The 15782-nt window shown below is 34.0% G+C and overlaps 1 protein-coding gene across 1 annotated transcript in view; it reads left to right on the forward strand.

Moving 5' to 3' along the window:
* The window catches only part of LOC123538325 (dynein axonemal heavy chain 7-like), an 83382-nt gene that overhangs the window by 17702 nt on the left and 49898 nt on the right, over positions 1-15782 (forward strand). The window contains 17 exon segments of the mRNA XM_045322344.2: positions 484-611; positions 1176-1479; positions 1869-2015; positions 2669-2805; positions 3246-3381; positions 3886-4149; positions 4643-4791; positions 5487-5760; positions 6168-6473; positions 7218-7571; positions 8191-8300; positions 8644-8812; positions 9247-9349; positions 10240-10367; positions 10921-11133; positions 12618-12851; positions 13434-13547. Coding sequence (XP_045178279.2) covers positions 484-611; positions 1176-1479; positions 1869-2015; positions 2669-2805; positions 3246-3381; positions 3886-4149; positions 4643-4791; positions 5487-5760; positions 6168-6473; positions 7218-7571; positions 8191-8300; positions 8644-8812; positions 9247-9349; positions 10240-10367; positions 10921-11133; positions 12618-12851; positions 13434-13547 — 3270 coding nt within the window.

The following is a 15782-nucleotide window of genomic DNA, read 5'->3' on the forward strand; positions in this document are numbered from 1 at the left end:
CATTACTTTTCTGGTGACATCTGATTTAAAGAGTAGAGATTAAAATCCTCCATATTAATTAATGTAGCAACCAAATAGTCTCTAAACCCATGGTGGCAGGTAATAAACAGTTTTGGTGAGAAATGTGTAATCTTTAACTAAATGTTTAATGATTTTTACTTTCAAAAATTTAAAGTACATTAGATTTAACCCAGATACCATTCATATGTCTATTTCATTTGACACCTAACATCATATAAATAGTAACAAGTAAATTTTGCACAAAACTTTGTTTAGTTATGGAGAGGTAAAAGCACTTCATCAACCAATAGCTAAAGCACTTGTTTTAACTGTAATCTAATAATTATTATGTAGCCTAAGTGAAAAGCTATTATAACTGCATATAAATAAAGAAACATGTACAATAGTTTTGCACTGAGGCAACATAATATGTATGTAAGTCTATGTAGATGTGTAATAATTTCGAATAAAAATTATTTTTAGATTTTGAGACTGGGCATGTTTGAACTACACTGTGATGACCTAGTTCGAGCACTGTCAAAGCGTGCAGACACATTGTGCACAAAATTACTTGGTAGAATGGCCAAAGACCACCAAGAGGAAAACAAGATGTAAGTTGATCCATATCATGCAGGCTTTATAGCAAGTGTTGAAAAAGGTGGACAGTTATAATTTCACATTATTGAAAAATGAAATAGATTTCTCATTTTCTTACAAATTACTGTTGTTGTTTTGTTTTTTTTCATTTAAAAGTATATGTGATTTTTTATGCATGTATTTGCATATATTTTCAAACTAAATACAAGGGTGAAAAGAACATGCTGTCAGAAAACTAAAAGACTACAGTGTATATTAATAAAACAGATGAATCACAGTGATTTATGAACTGTTTGCAGTATGATTGCCATGCTTTTGCACCCAAATGCAATGGCAGTCCTTTTTATTTTCTGAGGCTGAGACTGTAGAAAATAATTTTCATTGACATAAGCTGTATTTTGAGATAATTTATAATAAGTCTGTATATAAACTTTAAAGGTTACATTTGATTTGTTAAGGGGAGCAGTGGTGGTTAAGGTGTTGACCACTCAGTCAAAAGGTAGTCTGTTTGCACCCTATTGGGGTCATGATCATGCCTTCTCATGACAACAGTAACGTTTCCTTTCCATTTAATTCAGGCTGTGTGATGACTATGAACAAATTGCTGAGAAGGCTCTGACAACACCTTCAAACACTGAACAGTTGATGGAACTGAAACAATACATTGAGAAAGTTGAGTCTGACATCATCTTCACAATGGAGAAACGTTTATACCAATCCCAGGAAAGGCTGTCATTCTTGTCAGATTTTGCACAGTTCTCGCCAGCGGAAATCCGTCTCAACGCCAATGTGTTTATGTGGCACGGCAGAATGCCGGCAATATTTGAAGAGCATAAATTGATCGTGTCTGAGAAGAGATCTCAGTATGAAGATGCATTGAAGGTAATGTTACACGAAAAGTTTTACAGTATAGTCAACGTAAAGTATAGGTTAGCACTGGAGCAATGAATAAATATGTTGACTGTACAGCCCAGATCATGTCTTGGTTTTAAATCTCTTCTTTTTTTTTGGCAACAAGACAGTTCTTCCTGAGATCTTTTAGTGAAATGTTACAAACTTCTTTAAATAAGCACAATGCTTTCAACACAGTCCAGCAGATTATAACATTGTATTTGGATGCATATTTGCACTATTTTAAAGTTCATCATAATTATTTAGCATTTATAGATAAAATCTATATTAAGTATTGATATGAACTTTTTCAAAAAGATTCTTTCTTAATACTCAGTGGTTATATGTTTGATTGTTCATAAAGTATTTATTGTTTATAGTTGAGAAGAGACAGATTTGTTGAAGAGCTAGAGAGCTATGCCAAGCAGATAGAAGAATTTTCTACTTTCGGTGATATGTCAGAGATCCAGAAATACCTTCGTAAATCTCAGGCCCTGGATAACAAACTGCAAGCTGCAGCGGAAAAGGTAAGGCTTTAGCTTGTTAGGGTGAACTGCTAGTGTAGGTTGGTAAGGCCTTCTCAGCTTATAGCGGAACTGAAGGTTCAGGACATGCAACATCAACATTTTTACTTTGAAATAACTTTTTCATGAACTATTTGATGGATGTTCACCAAATTTAGTCAGAAGCATTATTGAAGGAACATCTTTGTGGTTTTTTGGCTTTGCTCGACTGCACTGCACTTACAGTCAGCTAAAGCTAAAACAAGAAAAAAGACCTTTAAATGACATCACCTCATGGACAGCATGATGTTCACCAAACTTGGTTGGAAGCATCCTTGTGTTGACTTTCTCAAATTTGTTTTGAGTGGTTCTGCCCTCCTGCATTTTATATTTGTGAATTAAACTTCTGTGTGCACAAGTACATAAATTAAACTGCTTTTTATATGTAATAGAATACATGAAAGTGTTCTGAATATAGTCACATGAATTACACTTAGTCTAGTGTATACAATTACACAAATGAAATAGCTGTGTACATAATTTCTAGATTAAACTGCTGTTTGCATATTTACATAAGCTTTTATGCGATTATATGTGCATAATTATTAAGATAAACTGCTGTGTACATGATTATGTAATCTAAACTGCATTTTACATAATTAGGCTATATTTTCCAGATTGAAGCATTCAATGCTGAAGAAGAGGCGTTTGGTTGGCAGACGACAGCGTATCCACAAAGACAACAGATTCTTACCACACTGAAACCATATCAACAGTTGTATGAAACAACAGTAGAATTCAACAACAAATACAAGTATGTGTCGCCGGAAACAAGAACAACAACATTACCTTTATTAAGCTCAGATTTCAAAAATGGCGTAAGAGTTAACAGTGAAAAGTACATGGCTTATTATTCTTGGAAAACATGTAGTGACAGCAGTAATTTCACCACCTGCTCTAAGGAATTCAGCATTTTAGAGGGGACCTGAATGGCCAAGTTGTTACAGTTCCTGACTTTGAATTACTTGTCTCCTGTGTCTGCCGGTTTGAAGTGCTGTACACATAAAAACAGCTTTGTATACAGAAAATGAGCCAGTTTTGTTCATTTCTAGAGAAGATTTAGTTGTACAGCAAGCTAAGGAAAAGATTGAACTTTCTGAGTTTTTGATCAGTCAACAGAGAATTAAAATAAGTAATTAAATGTACATGAATGAATTATAAAACAGCCCATCAATATTAATTTCAATTTTATAGAGACTGGATGGAAGGTCCAATGACTGGAGTTGATCCTGATGATGTTGAAAACGAGGTTGGCAACTTCTGGAGAGGTCTGTACAAGTTGGAGAAAGGATTTGAAAATGTTCCTGCTGCAAAGAAGATTGCTGGCAAGGTCAGTATTGAAAAAACAAACCCAAACACATGTAAAGCAGCAAGCTACAAAGTATAAGTCAGTTTTCTCTTTACTTAAAAGTTTTAAACATGACATTGGACCAGATTATGGAAAGACTTCAAAATAGACAGCTGTGACTTCTTTTAAACTATGTTTTTCAAAGTTGAAAATATTGTTATAAGAAATGTGATGTGGGGATAGGGGTGTCAAACTAAACTTGTATACTCAATAACATTGGTGGGTAGCTTAAAGGTCGGTTTGACTAAAACCAGAAAAAAAACGCCTACTCAATAACTAGTTTGAATTGATATACTGAAATGGAACTTGACTTATATATAACTTAATATAGAAAAACAAAGGTTATGAGTCAAGGTTAGTGTTACTAAATTCTGATTTGTTGTTGAAAAAATTACACCATGGCAAAGGGAGCAGAAAATGGAGTGCTGTGTTGTTTGTTTTTTTCCTGTAAAGCAGTTTTTAAGTGTTTTTTTTTTATCTTTGCAGGTGAAATCAAAAGTAGAAGAGTTTAGAGAGCACATGCCTCTGATTGGTACCCTGTTCAATCCAGGTCTGCGTGAACGTCACTGGGAATCAATCAGTGAAATTGTCGGATATACTCTGAAGCCGGATGACAGCTACTGTCTGTCACGTTTTGTTGACATGAACCTTGATCAGTTTATACCAAAGTTTGAGTCCATCAGTGAGGCAGCCAGCAAGGAATATTCACTCGAGAAAGCCATGGATAAGATGAAGACGGAATGGACTGATGTAAGCACTGAAATTATTTAAATGGATTTTGAGAAATATTCATTAATCAGCAAACAAACAAAAAAGCAAGGAAAAACGAAAATGCATCAGTATACAGATTCTTCATAACATAACTGGATGATTTATTTTGCTGATATATGAAAGATGGAAAATAAGCACTGTATAAAATTATAATATAATATTTTCTGTAGCAAATTCCTGTCACGAATTAACTGTTTGTCTATTAAAGCACTATATGTATTAGAATAAGTTCAAAAAGTACAACTCTTTCTGAGTCACGAAAATTGAGTATAGTGTGGATGTTATAATTATACTTGCTGCTAATTTGTTCTGTAGTAATGTGTGATATTGCTGTTATGGTTCAATGGTAGTGTGTGTTATCACTGTTATTGTTGTATGGTAGTCATGGATATTGATGTTATTGTTCCTTCGCAAGCTACTTTAATTTCAGTGAAGGTTTTATGATATATTGGACCTATGATTTTTTTTTCAGATTGAGTTTGTGATCATCCCATACAGAGATACTGGGACCCAGATCTTGTCCTCAGTTGATGATATCCAGCTTCTACTGGACGATCATATTGTCAAAACACAGACAATGAGAGGCTCTCCCTTTATCAAGCCTTTTGAAAATGAAATCAAGTAAGTATATTGACTGTATCTATAATTAGTAAAGGAAGCATCCATTTTGTTTGATATTAAAATGTTTCTGCATTAAAATTGTTTTGTGATTTTGTAGTATTATGAGTGGAATAAACAAAATCTTTTGTAAATCACTCCTTGATCAGCAGAGCCCCTATTTCAATAATTTTTATTGAAACAAAAGAATTCTATTCACCTAAGATATATAGCTATGATTCAAGAAATAAACAGAAATGCTTGTTCTGACATATAAACAAAATCTACTTTATTAGGGTAGAAAATAAAGCCACATAAAGGTGTTCTTATATACTCGCTTGTAAGTTTTGAAAAAAAAATTGAGGAATTATTAAATATGATAATTTCAGTGTGGTATTTCAATTATTCTTTGAAAACAATGTAATGAAATAAATTGTAACTGCCAGAGTAGCATAGTGTTAGACAGCCCGCCACAAGTGCATGAGGATTAAAGTCGCTACTAGGTCACACCATAACAAATATATAAAAAATGATACTAATTGCTCCCTTGTTTGGCATTAAGCATTATTAGGGAAACATTTGTTTCTCCTCATGCATGGTGTTTTATACTGTCAGAAATGAGATGTTAAGCAATTATTGTAAGTTGTAGAACTTCTGCTGCAATCACCCTGAAATAAATCAGTATTAAATAAAAAGTGTGTATTATTGTTCTCTTACAGAGATTGGGAGGGCAAGCTGATGCTTTTACAGGACGTTCTGGATGAATGGTTGAAGGTTCAAGCCACCTGGCTTTACCTGGAGCCCATCTTCAGCTCCCCGGACATCATGGCTCAGATGCCAGAGGAGGGACGTAGGTTCACGACCGTCGACAAGAACTGGCGTGACATCATGAAAACTGCTGTTCTAGACAAACATGTGCTTGAAGTGATCAAGATTGACAAGCTCTTAGAGAGACTGAAGAAATCTAATGAGCTTTTAGAATTGATTCAAAAGGTAAATTCAGTCTTGTATAGAATATAACAATAGTTCGACTAAAGTTCGTTAGTATTGTTTGTGAATTTGGACTTGTCAATTTGGGTGTTTTATGTACAATTGTTAGCTCTTTTGTTAGGTGGTGTTTTGAATCAAGATTGTAAAATTACAGTGATGAGATGTGTAGTTTAATTAATCTATCTTGGATTTGTTGTTTAAAATTATATATGGTGTTTTGTTATGTTAAGAAGCTTTGACTGATTTTCATTTATTAAATTTTGTCAGAGAATGTTAATTGAAACTAGACTGTTTGGTTGATTTATATCTGTAATATTTTAGTTGAAATATTAAAAAGTTGGGAAAAACCTCTTAATACAATAGTGATGAATCATTCTGCTTAACATAGTTCAATTTTCGGCTGTTTACAGGGTCTGAACGACTACCTGGAGAAGAAGAGATTGTACTTCCCGAGATTCTTCTTCCTGTCCAACGACGAGTTGCTTGAGATTTTGTCTGAGACCAAAGATCCCAAGAGAGTACAGCCACATTTGAAAAAATGTTTTGAGGGTATTGCCAGACTAGAGTTTACTGACGTCCTTGATATTACACACATGTTGAGTAGTGAAGGAGAAGTTGTGGAACTGAGAGATACGATCTCAACATCAAAGGCTAGAGGTCAAGTGGAGAAGTGGTTGCTTGAGTTGGAAAGTGACATGATTGCTTCACTACATAAGGTACGCATTTAGTTGACCCTTTATCCCTTACTCTGATAAATTTCTATAATGAACTTGTCCATCTTTCAATTTGGACAGTACCATTAACTGTTAAAAGGGGATACTTACCAAAAAAGATACTGATAGACAGAATGGTGAACAGTGCAGATCATGATCAGGCTGCACGGATGTGCATGCTGATCATTAATTACACTGGTCCCAAAAGCAGAATCAATTGTGTCCAGTATGGTAAGGGTTAATTTGTTACATATTCTTACTTTTAATGTTTGTGAGTCAGAAAGATTTATTTCTCAACTTAGCTTTTCTTAAATTGAACAGACTTGATCACAATGATTGTTAGAAGAAAAAAAATGATTTACAACTATTAGCAATAGTATAAAGAAGTTAAACCATGGTACAAATTTCACTGTTGCTACCCCCACCCAGCACCACTAAAAAAAAAACAAGTGGCATCTGTTACTTAGTATGAGGAAACTATTCTGTCTCTAACATTCATGGAAGGTGGACTATTTTTCATGGACTTTTTTGTTGCATAATTTCATGGCATTAAACGTCCTATTTCAACTTTTATCTTTAAAATTAAAATTGTAACCCATAGTGTTATATCTACATATGGAACTTTCAAATGAAAGGATAAGATTTATGTAAACGAAATTAAACAATTTTACAGTTACAAGGAGCAATTATTATTGATAAGAAAGTGCTATATACATGTACTTTGATAGATACTTTGCATAATTTCAGGTGACAGGAGAGGCTTTAGAAGCCTACACCAAACAGCCGAGAGATGCTTGGGTAAAAATCTGGCCAGGTCAGTGTGTCTTAGCTGTAACAGCTAAATACTGGACCACGTATATACACGAGGCTATCCGTAAAGGTGGCAACGCTCTTAACGACTATCTCGATGTTAACAACAAACAGATTGATGAAATTGTCGCCATGGTGAGAGGGAAATTGTCCAAACAGAATCGTACAACACTTCAGGCTTTGATTGTATTGGATGTACACGCTAGAGACGTGTTGGCTAACCTTGCCGCCACAGGAATCAGCAGCGAGTTTGACTTCAGCTGGCTAAGTCAGCTCAGATACTACTGGGAGGTGAGTCATGTGATTACAGTGTGGTCCCTATTGGGCAGCTAAGCTTGAATAAAATTTATTGTTATGTAAAATGTTGCTGCTCTGAAGAAGTTTATCTATACTAGAACTGGGCGAGTTGAAGGGAAGGTACATTGTATTTACATATTGGTTTGAGTAACAACTGATTTTTAGATACTTTTGCTTTTTCCCTGTTTAATGTTAGAAATATTGTCATGGGCAACAAGATTGTAATATTTCATTTGTTTTGCTATTAATAGAAGAAGGCTGAAAGTATAATACATTGTATTATTTTGTGATAAAACCATTGGTTAATGTCACATTAAACACATCATGGCAGTGCCCTGAAAATGAATACATTTGTACAACACATACTATACATTTACAATCGCATGACGTGATTTCTACTAAAAAATATTGAAAATTTAGCATTCTGATATTTGAATATTCCTGTTATTTGAATATTTTGTACTGACAAATAGGTTATTCAAATGTCCAAAATCCACTGTACCACACAAAATAGGCATTTGTTAGAATGAAAAAATATATGTGAAACTTATTTTTCTGTTAAATGTAATCATCAGTTATAAAGTTAATTGTTTGTTGTTTTTTTTTACATCAGGATGAGCGTATGATAACTAGAATGATTAATGCCATGTTGAAGTACGGTTATGAGTACCTGGGAAATACAGGACGTCTTGTCATCACACCATTGACTGACAGATGTTACAGGTATATCATTTACATCATTGCTTAGAACAACAGCTCATCTACAATAAAACTTTTCCTACTTAAATGATATACATTTAAAACTGTACTGGCTTTGAATAACATAAGTTTCAAAATAAGATGGAAAATAACTGCTTATTTGTTGGTATAAAATTCTGGGTTTTTTAGTCCCAAGTATTTGTGAGGATATGATTTTACTTAGTTTGACTGACCAGGACATATTTTCCTCTGTAGGATATAATAATATAGTGATTTAACCAGAATGCAAAATCCACAAAAATTAGCTCATAAAAAAAATAAAAAATTATGGTATGAAACTGATGCTTTTATTATCTTTGCCCAACAGAACCTTGTTCGGAGCCTTACAGCTGCATCTTGGTGGTGCCCCAGAAGGTCCAGCCGGGACAGGCAAGACTGAGACAACCAAGGATCTTGCCAAGGCCGTCGCCAAGCAGTGTGTAGTGTTCAACTGCTCAGATGGTCTCGATTTCATAGCCTTGGGTAAATTCTTCAAGGTAGGTTGGAGTTGTTTTTCTGAATTTTTTTTATGCCCTGTAGAAAAATCTCAGATTTTATATATAAAAACACCAGATGTTTGCTTCTCTTGTACTGATTTGAACTCGATCATTATGTCAGGTACTCCACCCATGCACCACTTAAACCCTCCAATTTTCTGTCCATTTTTGTACAGTTTAACTCATTAATTCAATGTCCAGACTTTCAGAAATATGTAGATAAAATTAAATGTAATAGATTAAAATGTTGCCATGTTGCTAAAATTTATATTTGACCTTGATATTTAAGTAGTGGTTTCAAGTCAAGTTTACATAACATGTATTCTGTTTTACATGATATTTCCTGTAAAATTTGTTATGTTTGTTGTAATAAAATGTAAAATAAGCCATTAAACAAGCTGAAAAGAACAATTACAATGTTTTTCTGTTGACAGGGTCTTGCATCATGTGGAGCTTGGTCTTGTTTTGATGAGTTTAACAGAATTGATCTCGAAGTGTTGTCTGTGGTCGCCCAGCAGATTCTGACCATCCAGAGAGGTATAAATGTTTTGTAATAAGTTGGATTTTAGAACTTTGAAGTACTGTAAAGTCATTCATATTTGTTTGGTATTGATTTCCTTGGATTTTGTGGTGTTTTGAGTCAATCTACATTAATAAATTCCAAAATAAAAGTAAGACTCCCATTTGTTTTGCTTTCAACAAATTAATTTACCCACTTATATCCTCCATTGCAATTATAATAAAATTTCACGCTCATGAGATAGATTTATTTTGTAGTATAAGTTTTTAGCTTTAATGGTTTTTAATGATATTTTAGATACTTACCAGGACATTATTGAAACTTGATAGTGTGATAAAATATGACTAGGTTAGCCAGATCTTTTATCAGTTCAGATGGGATGTGCTTTTGATTGTATAGTGCATAGAAAATAAATCTTGATCGGATGCTGATTTTTTAAGACCCTTAGGCCAACCATAATATCTAAGGTCAAAGATAGAATCTTTTATAGACTTCCAACCCTATATGTATCTTATGTTTAAAGGAATGAAAAATGGTAAGTTATAAATGGATACTGCACTGAGTCTTATTGATTGTATTGTTATATTGTACTTGTCAGTTTCACAAAATTGATTTTTTTTTGTAAGTGTAGAATAGGGTTCCCTAGGAAATAGTTTGGTGTACCAATATTCAGAGGAAAAAATGTCATTGATTCTGATAGGAGCGTTTTTGAATCTTTCATTTCTTGAAATTTATCTCTTTCAGTCTGTAAAATTGAAATTAGGAATTTATAACTTAATTGAATTAAAGATTTTTATTACTCCATGCAACATATATATGGTTGAAATATCACATTGGAGAACCATAGGAATGAATTATTACAGCAACTGAATTTTACTTGAACCCAAGTTTTACATATTTTTTACAGCTATTAACAGTGGATCAGACACCCTGGTATTTGAGGGTACAGAACTGAGGTTAGATCCGACATGTTCTGTGTTTATCACAATGAACCCCGGTTATGCTGGAAGATCTGAGTTACCTGATAACCTCAAAGTAAGTTTTTTCTTTTTGAGAAGATTCACGTGGCCCCTGTTGGCAACATTTCTAGGATCACTTGCTTGATACTGCTGAAGGTTTATGAGCCCTGCTAATAAGGTAGAATTCTTCCATGTGAGAAAGGTATCCAGTGGTTCTACCGAAGTGCTGATCTGTGCCTGAAATTATGTTTGGAGGTGGTGATAGGGGAGGGCACCTGGGGCCTTCAGTAACTATTTAAGCAGGAAAGTCACTATATGTATTATCCCAATTTATTTCACTTTCCTTAAAAATCAACAATACAAACTAACACTTAAATAAATGCTTAAAAGTAGTTTAATAGTGGCATGTATATAGTTTATAAACTTACAGTATAGATAAACTTGAGCAGACAAAAATAGAATACATATATTTGCTCTCTAACTCATTACTATCAATTTTAATTGATTTTCCTGAAGATGAATCAGCTTTTAATAAAAAGTGAATAGAACAAATCCACAATCTGCATCGAAAAAATAATAAAATTATCTTTAAAAGGACATTTGTAATAAAAACTATGTGAATATTTCAGGCTTTGTTTAGAACAGTGGCTATGATGGTACCGGACTATGCTATGATTGCCGAGATCTCGCTATACTCTTGCGGTTTTGTCTCTGCTCGTCCTCTGTCCGTCAAGATTGTGGCTGTATACAGACTGTGCTCAGAACAGTTGTCCTCACAACATCACTACGATTACGGTATGAGAGCTGTAAAATCTGTACTCACTGCTGCTGGCAACCTAAAGGTAATGTAAACACTAAATTGTTATTTTAAAAAGTGCAACAGTTTCACAGATAGACTGAAATAGTTTCACGGATAGACTGGAATATTTGAAAGTCATCATTTACATAGACTTTTACATAAAATGCGTTGCTGATATTAACCCTTACCATTCTGGGCGCGACAGGTTCTGCCTTTGAGACCATTGTAGATCATGAACAGCCTGAACATCCGTTAATGGTGCTGTCCAGATACAAAGATTGACAAGTTCATTATAAAAATTTAGCAGGGTAAGGGTTAAAAAAAAGACTGAAAATCAAAATTAAATATTTGTAAAAGTCCATGAAGATTGTTAATTATCATGTTCATTCCTTCACAGGGTCTCAGTCTTTCCAATTTTTATGCCCCCGAAGGGAGGCATATAGTTTTTGAACTGTCTGTCAGTCTGTCAGTCTGTCGGTCTGTCCGCAATTTTCGTGTCCGGTCCATATCTTTGTCATCGATGGATGGATTTTCAAATAACTTGGCATGAATGTGAACCACAGTAAGACGACATGCAGTGCGCAAGACCCAGGTCCGTAGCTCAAAGGTCAAGGTCACACTTAGACGTTAAAGGATAGTACATTGATGGGCGTGTCCGGTCCATATCTTTGTCATCGATGGATGGACTTTCAAATAACTTGGCATGAATTTGTACCACAGTAAGACGACGTGCAGTGTGCAAGACCCAGGTCCGTAGTTAAAGGTCAAGGTCACATTTAGACGTTAAAGGATAGTGCATTGATGGGCGTGTCCGGTCCATATCTTTGTCATCGATGAATGGATTTTCAAATAACTTGGCATAAATGTGTACCACAGTAAGACGACATGTCATGCGCAAGACCCAGGTTCGTAGCTCAAAGGTCAAGGTCACACTTAGATGTTAAAGTATAGTGCATTGATGGGCGTGTCCGGTCCATATCTTTGTCATCGATGGATGGATTTTCAAATAACTTGGCATGAATGTGTACCACAGTAAGACGACGTGTCACACGCAAGACCCAGGTCCGTAGCTCAAAGGTCAAGGTCACACTTAGACGTTAAAGATCATTTTTCATGATAGTGCATTGATGGGCATGTCCGGTCCATATCTTTGTCATTCATACATGGATTTTAAAATAACTATGCATGAATGTGTGACACAGTAAGACGATGTGTCGCGCGCAAGACCCAGCTCCGTAGGTCAAAGGTCCTAAACTCTAACATCGGCCATAACTATTCATTCAAAGTGCCATCGGGGGCATGTGTCATCCTACGGAGACAGCTCTTGTTTTTAAAGATTTTATACTTTAAAAAGATTTTTTTGCAAAAATGTGTATGTGAATAATTTTTTACCATAGGTAAATTTTACAAAATGCACATTAGGAGTCTTCCTCCTTCATTAAAAGCAGGAATGTCACCAAAATTGTGTAGATGCAATTTGAGCAAACCAATAAAAGCAAGTTAAATATTTTCTTTGATCTATTTCAGTTGAAATATCCAGAAGAAAATGAAAGCATCCTTATGTTGCGATCAATTATTGACGTAAACTTGCCAAAATTCTTGAGTCACGATTTGCCGCTGTTTCATGGTATTACGTCTGACTTGTTCCCGGGGATCAAGCTTCCTGAGCCAGACTACGAGGTTCTCAATGAGCATGTGAGAGACAACTGTCAGAAGGCCAATATTCAGTGTGTCGACTTCTTCCTTGAAAAGATTCAACAGGTAAGCTTTAAATTATCTAGGGTTCAAGGTTATAGAACCAGTTTCAAGACCAGTCTGAAATGCTGCCCTACCATTGGTCAGTTTTGAATTTTAGCTCGGAATCAACCAGTTGGATACTAGGAATTTAAGTTTCGAGACCAGTCTGAAGTGCTGTCCTACCATTGGTCAGTTTTGAATTTGAGCTCAGAGTCAAGCAGTCAGAGCTCTGAGACAGGTCCCCAAGCTTGGTTTTATAACATTGGTCCAAGTGATGTTATAAGTACTTAATAATTTCATTTTCTCAGTCTTCATGATAATTTGACCCAAGGCTCTATGTCTGAGGTGATACATTTTCCACTTATATTTCATGTGTGAAAGTTGTCAGAGAACAATAGGCATTGGTTTAAAAGCCGGGATTGGTGGGGTAATTTACTGCCATTACACAATGTTGAGAATTGACATCAGACTTAACAAACTGAAAAAAAGGAGCATAATCTTTTCAATGTTTTGAATAATATATTACATATTTTCAAAAAAGGACAATATATATGTAGTTCTGTTATATTTGTAAATGGTGAAGAGCTGTGAATTTCTTTATTACAGATCTACGAGATGATGATTGTACGTCACGGTTTCATGATTGTCGGTGAACCATTTGGCGGTAAGACTTCCGCCTACAGGATGTTAGCCAGTGCCCTTGCAGATATACATGAAAAGGTATAACAGACATAGATTTGTTTATACAGAGAAAAGCCGCTCGCTTGAGCTTTGTTCGCTGAAACACCCGTCCATTTTTTTTGTATTTTGTGTTTGGATCATTGGAATTCCTTTTGCGGCTTGGTGTGATCAGCATTTTACTGTATTGGCATCTTGATAAAAAAAACAAAAAAACTTTAGTTGAAAATAGCTTTGGTTGTTGTGAATGATGGGGGTTGTTAAAAACAATATGTCTGAATAAATTATTTTTCTTTGTAGTATAATAGATATGTTTTTGTTTTTTTGGTTTTAAACAATTTGCTTGATATTATAGGCTCTTCTGATTCTTTGACTGCTTTTCCCCCCTAAACAATTGATATAATTTAGTCAAGGAACCTTTAGTTACAAATCAGTTTTGTTGTAAAAAGAGTTGAAGGTATAACTCCAAAGTTTGTTTTGGTTTTGTTCATTTTTAGAAAATTTGAGCTTTCATTTTGCTTAAGCTCAAATTGGTTTAAATTATTTTTTAGAAAATTTTAGCTTTGACATTGTTTGATTGAATTTGTTCAGCTGTAGTTTCTAGCATAGTTTTTAAAGAATTTTGAAGTATATATACTTTTTATTAAATGCATGTTTTTCATAGATGTTGTATTATTTGCACTTTTTAACATTTTGTTATTATAGAGAGATATTTATAGAGAGAAGGTAAACTTAGAACCTTATATAGAATATAAAGTCTATGTATATATATATATATATTGCTTACTTTAAAGGGTTTCCCCAACCAGAATTGCAGAAATTGATTGCATGTTGCAGAAAAATCTGTTATTAAGGATTTTTTTTTTGTTACATTAGAAATTTTACAGTAAGTCAAGCAAAGATGTAATCTGTTATTAAGCATTTTTTTTTTGTTTTGTTACATTAGAAATTTTACAGTAAGTCAAGCAAAGATGTAAGTTGAGAGGAACTTAACTTCAATTATGAGTATTAAGCATTCATAATTTTTAAGCACATTGACACAATGTGAAATCATTAATATTCATGGTGGACCGACTATCACAGATTTTGTGGTTGTGGCGATCAAAGAAATCTAATCCCTGAGAACAAGTAAAATTTTGATTAATTTTTATTTTCAAAAGTTGTAATCCATAATCAAATCCCATGAAAAAAAACATTTTGGTAAAAACCTAAAAATTTTGTTCCAAAAAAAAAAAAATGAAATGATTTCACAGTCACAGTGATTTTCTTTATATTGAAAGCTTCTCGTGAAAAAATATTTTTCTCGGTTATTTACATGTTTAAAATGTGAATGACCTATCAGTTGACTAACATTTTTCAAAAACTGTCAGTGAGATGGAAAAATACTGGGTTAGAAGTGTGTTCAAAATGGGGAACCCTGAAATTGAACATTTTCTTGCTTTCCTTCCATTATATACAACTACTGATCATATATATATTTTTTATAATTGAAAGTTGCAAGTAGAAAATGCTTTTAAAGAAAACTTGGCTTATAATTATGCAGTTTGATGACTATTAAAAAGAGCTCAGAACATTGTCAGAATAAAAAAAAAATCACGGGGAATCTTTCAGAGTTGTCCTTTGCAAACTCTCCTGAAAGAAAAAGTCTGCTTTTGTTTCAAATTGAAGAGAGACACTTATTAACTTAGGCAGTTTTAGTAATTTTAGGAAATAACAGTTTAAGAAATGGTGCCAAATGGAGCATCTCGTGGATAATCCAAAAGAATTCTGTGACATTTCTTTTGGTTTCTGATTATATGTCCGTGCTTGTATTTTCTAATTAGTTTCTCAAGCATGAAATCTTAAAATTTCTGTTGTAAGCCATGTTTTCGTTTATATATGTACACATATATATATACAGCACAGATATATAGTTATAAATCACTTCTTGAATTGTAATAGCATATACATCTTCTGCTTACTTTCCTTTGGAAAGTTTCATATAGTTACACATTATACATATACTCACTTTGTCTTAAAGGGGCTTGCCTCAGCTGTATTTGTCTTAAAGAGGCTCGCTTCAACTGTCTTTGTTTAAAAGAGGCATTTCTAGACTGATATGTCTTAAAGGGGCTTGTCTCCATTGTATATGTCTTAAAGGGGCTTGATGTCTGAAATAGGTTTGTCTCAACTGTTTAAAGGGGCCTGCCACAACATATACTGTATTTAAATTTTTTTCAGAAATTATAAAGTACAGTTATTATTATTTGTTCATAGTTTCAAATCAGAAGTGGGAAC

This window comes from Mercenaria mercenaria, chromosome 18 (genome assembly GCF_021730395.1).
Source record: "Mercenaria mercenaria strain notata chromosome 18, MADL_Memer_1, whole genome shotgun sequence".
NCBI classification, from domain to species: Eukaryota; Metazoa; Mollusca; class Bivalvia; order Venerida; family Veneridae; genus Mercenaria; species Mercenaria mercenaria.